At 35.2% G+C, this 6,640-nt stretch overlaps 1 protein-coding gene across 13 annotated transcripts in view; it reads right to left on the minus strand.

Annotated features, from left to right (window-relative positions):
- Positions 1 to 1,573: 1,573 nt before the first annotated feature.
- The window catches only part of MCTP1 (multiple C2 and transmembrane domain containing 1), a 541,550-nt gene continuing 536,483 nt past the window's right edge, over positions 1,574 to 6,640 (minus strand). For 7 of the 13 annotated variants that reach the window (XM_060296015.2, XM_060296014.2, XM_060296016.2 and 4 more), the window contains 2 exons: positions 6,253 to 6,350; positions 1,576 to 4,812 (listed from right to left, as the gene is read on the minus strand). In XM_060296015.2, coding sequence (XP_060151998.1) covers positions 4,741 to 4,812; positions 6,253 to 6,350 — 170 coding nt within the window. In that variant the 3' untranslated portion in view covers positions 1,576 to 4,740. Of the gene's footprint in view, positions 4,813 to 6,252; positions 6,351 to 6,640 lie in introns of all 13 variants that reach the window. The other 6 variants (XM_060296023.1, XM_060296022.1, XM_060296021.1 and 3 more) reach the window with 5 other exon arrangements.

A 6,640-nucleotide genomic window follows, 5' to 3' on the forward strand; every position in this document is an offset into this window, starting at 1 on the left:
TTTGCTAGGTCTCTGTGTTAGTGAAATCTGAACTTTGTAAGAGTTCCAGGACAAAGGGAAGGGGTAGGTATACCATTGTGTAAGGTTGCAGAGTTTATTAGTTCTTGACATCAATAAATTGTTTTCCATGGTTTCAATATTACAAGTTATACACAGATTTTGACTTGTAATCGTTATAATCAGTACTGTAGGAAAAATGTTTTGCGGAAATAATGTAGAGTTTAGTTTTAAGGTTTCCAGTATTCTGAGTAGCTTTATTAAAAGAACATCTCTGAACTTGGGACAGATCTTGGCATCTGCTTCCCCCTCACCTCTCTGCTGTTGTCCAGCTGTCTTTGTAATTACTCTTGACTGTTGTCTCAGATGTGTCTTCAGTCATCAAGAGACAATTAAAAGTGGTTGGGGCCAGGGGCACACCTTTCTCTATGCAGTTAGCATTTCCTAACTTACCATTTGAACTCTGGCAAAATAAAATGCCTCATGTTGACTCGTGTCATTTTGAAGCTTGTCTTTGACCAAAATGGGGAACTAAGCCTATATTACCATCTTGCCTCACTAGTAGCAGTAACAACCTCACTCAGCCAGGTCTCCTCAGATGCATTTATTTATTCCCGAGAAAATGAGAGGTGGTTTGTAGGTTCGCTCATTGACTCTCAGGTTGGTCATTCCTTTTCTCTTTTTGAAAGACCATTGAAGAATCTACAGCAGGGGAGAATTACGTTGCAATTTTATTTTTGCTACTAACTGAAAAAAACTTTGGCACAGCTACTTACCTATTTCTGTTTTTCTTAATACAAATAGAGCTTTCAGCTTAATCTAGTAACACCATTAATTGAGTAGAGCAGAAGAGCAGTGCCATTTTGTTACCGTTTTTTAAAATGGAGTCATATAATTTTTCAGTGACGTTTGGAGACAAAACCATCATATACATTAAAAAAAAAAAAAAAAACCTGTCTACAAAAATACTGCTTGTGCATGCAACAGAACACTTTTTTTGTTGTTACCAGTTCAGAATGCGAAGGAATAGCCCAATAAACTGAAACTCATTTGAAACCAATTTGAATTATTTGATTCATCTCCCCTGACCTTTTTTGGTTTTTGGTTCTTAACCCCAGATCCCTTTGGAAAAGCACAGATAGAAACATTAAATTCCTGCAAACCTTTCACAGTGTTGTTAGTTTCTATAGCATATGACCCATTTTGGACATTTAAGGGTTTTTATCTGCATAATGTTCTTACATGATGAGAAATTTTCCTTGGTATTTCTTAAATCTCAGCGATTCAGCTGGAATAAGTCATGATGTGACTGCCACTGTACAAATGTAGAAACTGAGGCAGAAGAGGTAACAGTTTCACCAGAAAAAAAGGATGTTTTATATTTTTTTCTTTCAGTGAGTTACACCAGTCATCCTGGGAAGGAGAATTATAATCCAAAGGAATGACACTATTGTAAGTATTCTTTTCATTATTTTTTATGTGGTTTTAATTCATACTTGACCAAGCAATTAGAAAAGGCTGATTCTAGACACACTAATCAAACAAATGAATAGGCATCTGTACACAAATACACACACACACTCACGCTTGACATTTAAAGCCCCAGAATTTAAGCATTAATTTAATAATAAACAGGCTTTTGCAAGAAGTATAATGGTGGCTCTCTTTACTTGCATTTCTGGAACAGGAACTGCCTTTTATATTTTGATTTGTTTTTAATGCTGATTACAAAACTCAAAAATAAACATTTAGGTATATTTAACTAGTGTATAAACTGAAATTAAAGCCTTTGAATAAGACCTGTTAATACAGAAGTCGATTCCTTTCAGCATTTAGAGACATTTGGATATTGAGATCAAAATGGGAATATGGTCCCTGGATAAGAGAACTTACTACTAAATTTTTCTTCACTTCTAAATAACACAATAAAATTCTATAAAAGATACTTTCAGAAACATCAATTAAAATTTGCTCTTACTATACTTTAACTCCAGATTTGATTTTAATATGCTATCATTGGTTTGACCATTGCCTATGACAGGGCAAGTCATATAGTTGGTACTCAATAAATATATCACAGAGCAAAGTCACTTAAAGAATCTTTCGATTCAGATTATCCTAGTGTATAGAATGATTCAAAATTAATTTGGAATCCAGACAGCACCTATCAATTTGAGTCTGTGGAACCAGCACCAAAATAAACAAGAACTACCATGTTCTTTTTATAAATGGAAATAGTTTTAAATATGCATTTCTTATAAATTACCACAATTAGTGGCAATAATAGTAGTTTGGATAATGAATGACCTTCAGTGAATTTACTCAGTAAAGGATATTGAGGAATATATTTCATAGTTCATATGACTACTGTATATAGCAGTCCAAATAGGTGTTAGAGTGACTACCAGTCTCTTAAGATATCTTAAAATATTTATGTGTTTACAAACCTCTCAGAAACAAATTAAGTTAAGCAGCTTTCAAAAGGCAAAATCTTGCCTTCGTGAGAAGGAGAAAGAACTGGTTAAAGTTGTATTATTCAGTCTCTTGTTTTCAGTCTGTGAGTGCAGTAGTTTGTAAAAGCAATGAAGCTTCCCCTGAATATCACTTTCATGTCTCAAGATAGTTCTTCTCTAGGAGTGTCACTGGATACTCACCCCTGCAAGGTGCTGCGTTTTATACAGCACGCAAGGTTTCAGGGAAAGCCTTTTTTCTTCCAAACCAAACCTGGGTTTCTTTAAGTAAAATATTATTTATATGAGACCAAAAAAAAAGTACTGATTATTTTTAGAAAAGATTATTTTTTTATTTAATGCAGTGAATAGTCAACCTTACCATTGAACTAAACATCTGAAATTTGATAGCATGAAACAGAAATTAGTCATCTGTTAATGGTTGCTACCCACTAGGTACATCGGAGGTGTTAGAATATCAGGCTTGTAGACATTTGAGTAGACAATGTCAGCACAGAACACAAATCTCACACAAAGTATAATCAAAAGTTATTTCAAACAAATTATTCCATCAGTAAACTTCCCGTAGCAACATCAACTTCATGAAGTATTACGTCTGTCTTAAACGATGATGGTATGCGGATGTAAGCATGTCATTATAAACATGATGCGCTAAATAGAGCATATTGAGGTCAAAGCCTTTCTGTAGAAAGGGAATTTAATTGACATTCTTTCAAGCATAGTGTATAAACAGATCAAAATAGTTTTATCATAAGAAACAGTATTTAACAACATAGCTTTAAAATAAAAATACTTTAAAAATCAACTTTGATGAGATTAAATTTATTTTTAAAGAATCTTCCTATAGAGTGAAATATATATTTCTCGCTTCTGGCTTTTCTACATTTTTCCAGCATGACCCCCCACCTTCACCCTATCCCAGTCCATTGTTAATAAAGTAGTGCAAAACACTGCAGCAATTTCAACCAAGCTTAGTCCCCTACCAAGTCAGGGAAGTAAGACATTCTCACCAGATTCTCTCCCTCTAGAGGTATACTCCCTTGATATACCAGGAAGTTAGGTACAAAAACTACATGAGAGTCGGGAATGCAATTTTTAAGTATAGATGCTATGGTAAGTAGTGAAACATTTTCAAAGGCAAACCCCCTCCCCATAAGCAGTTTATTTTACAAAATAGGTTTGCATGCATTCATATTTTCAAGAATGATTTTATTTTCTATAAATGAATGTAATGAAACACTGGCATATCACTTAGCACACTGCATTCTCCTCTATGTTAAAATTCACACTAATAACAAAAATCATAATATGCATATTAAAGCAGTTCAGTAACCTAATAAGAAAGTAGATACATTTTTTTTTTCTGTGAGAACACTTGAGTATTAAATATTTTTAGATGCACAGAGGCATAATCTGACACCAAAAGCAATGTGGATTTAATTTGCTAGATTTTTGACAACTGAACTGGGTTGCTAATTTGCTAATTTGGCACAAATTAATAGTGATTGGTATAAAAATCCTTATAGGCAATGATCATTTATAAACCTGGCAGTATTTTTTTGTGTAGTCCTGTAGAGATTTTAAGGTTTTAGATGGAATGATAGAAGATTCGGAAATTTTCTTTGTAGGATTTCAGTGTGTGGAAGATTCTCTTGAGGAGGTGAATATACCTTCACTCATTAGCTTAAAGTCAGCCTAGTCATATCTAAATAATTTGCACAGGAATGAATATCAGGATCCGAATCTATGTTAAGTTGTAATGCATCTGTTCCATTATTTAGGTTCTGGGATCCCTCCTCCCTTTTGAAATGTATAAAACATAGAAAACCGTAATGGATTACTTTTTAGATAAAAAATAGTCACATTAAAAAAAAACTTTAAAATCAAATTGACATTTACATTTTATGTAGATTTAATCAGAGCACAGCTGAGCATTTAATATTCTAGTTCTTACACTTGTAATTAGAGAAATGTGTATCTCCCAATGTTACCATTCTTACATTTGTTGTTCCAATGTGTTATATTATTATCCACAGCTAACAAGGCTTTCACGCAGCAATAGCTAAACCTTTATCAATCAAATTGATTCTGTACAATGGAAGTATATTTTCAAAGACATAATATGCCTTTGTACACTATTTACAAATTCTCTCAATCATGGTAAAATGGCAAAATAAATAAAAAACAGAAAGAAAGGAAATGCGGCTCAGGCTGAAGGCTTTTCCTTTTATCTTCCCAAACAGATGCTGGTCTCCTCAGTGCTGGGAGCTGGCTAGCCAAGATTGTTTTTCTTCCTTTTACATGGGCTATGGGAAGGATCTGGTTTCAGTTCTTGGTATTGCACCTGTTTAAACAGAGTTCAGAGAAAGGCTGGTCAGGTGGCCACTTTCTGGCAAAGGAAGGAAAAGCAAAGGAATTGAGAGGAGACTATGCTTGGGGAAAAAGAAAGTGCTCGCTCTGGAAGCTGTATGCGATCTGCAGCTGGGATGCAGAAAAGGGAAATCTTGCCAGAATCTACATGAGAGCCCTGATGTGAACTTTGGTAACAGGCTGAGGTCTCTATTGCCTATACCCAAGTAACATTAAAAGCAGAACCATCTCCATCTATTTTGAAGGGCCGAATAATGGTTCTCTATAATTATTTACTGTGTGCTTGTTTAATATAAGCTTCATCTCCATCCAGCCCACTCTCATGTCTGATACCAAATCAAAAACTCAGCTGAAACAAAGGAAAAAGGTATTGCTGCAACCCAGCTTCAATAGTTTGATAAAAACATTTCTCATTTTACTCTGAAAATATTTAATGATCAATGGGCATTAATTAACCTCCAAGGCTTTCAAAGGATTGAGATATGCCCCGGTTCTCAAAAATCAGTTACTCTTTCCCCCTTCACTGATCTCTAAAACAGACATCTTTAAAACTCACTTAATTCATGCAATTTATTTAAGGAATGTTTTTCTCAATATCTGCTGGCATACTTTGCTTTCACCATCTAATATTCCTAATTCCTCCTTCAGGTGATGGTGACTTCCCTTCACAAACTCCAGCTGAACCTTGGGGGAGGATTGTCCCCCTGACACCCTGGTAGGTTCTCTATGCAATGCCCTCTCATTCCCCAATCTTCTCTGTAAGTTCTTCTTGGATAACACCCCAACTGGGCTAATTCCTGAATGGCAAAATCTTCTACAGGCTTTATTAGCTTTACTTAGCTCTTCTAAATCCTTCAAAATTAAATGGATATAAAAGTTAAAACCTAATGCCACACTACATTAAAATGATACAGGCATACCTTAGAGATATTGCATGTTTGTTTCCAGGCCACTGCAGTGAAGCAAATGTTTCAAGTCACATGAATATTTTGGTTTCCCAGTGCATATGAAAGTTCTGTTTATGGTATACTGAAGTCTATTAAGTGTGCAATAGCATTATATCTAAAACAGTAATACCTTAATTTAAAAGTGCTTTATTGCTAAAAAATGCTAAACATCATCTGAGCCTTCAGCAAGTATTAATCTTTTTACAATAGTAACATGAACGATCAATGATCATAGGCCACCATAACAAATATAATAATAATGAAAAAGTTCAGAACGTTTCAAGAATTACCAAAATGTGACACAGAGACCCAGAGTGAGCAAATGCTGTTGGAAAAATTGTTCCAATAGACTTGCTCAATGCGGGGTTGCCACAAACCTTCAACGTGTAAAGAAAAATAAAAAGAAATATCAGTGAAGCACGATAAAATGAGCTATGCCTGTAGTTATAATAATGAAACCTACATACCACTTGCACATCTGAAGGGACTCTGGAAAGGAAGTCAAGTAGTTCATTATTATCAATTGCATATGGACTCCGCAGCTTTTTTGTAAATTTATTGATGCCTGAAAAAGTGACAGATCAAACATTATTGAAATCTATAAAGTTTGGAGTTCAAATACACATTTCTGGCAAAAGTGTTGTGGTGATTTAAAGATCCAGATTAAGCTGCCTTTATTTCAGCCTTGACTGAATGAACCAGTAAACTCAGTTTCCTTCCTTCCTTCCTTCCTTCCTTCCTCCCTTCCTCCCTTCCTCCCTCCCTCCCTCCCTCCCTCCCTCCCTCCCTCCCTCCCTCTTTCCCTCTTTCCCTCCTTTCCACCTTCCCAACTCCATGGCTGCTCTGTTTTTCTCT

The sequence above is a fragment of the Globicephala melas genome, chromosome 3 (assembly GCF_963455315.2).
Source record: "Globicephala melas chromosome 3, mGloMel1.2, whole genome shotgun sequence".
In the NCBI taxonomy this organism is placed as follows: domain Eukaryota; kingdom Metazoa; phylum Chordata; class Mammalia; order Artiodactyla; family Delphinidae; genus Globicephala; species Globicephala melas.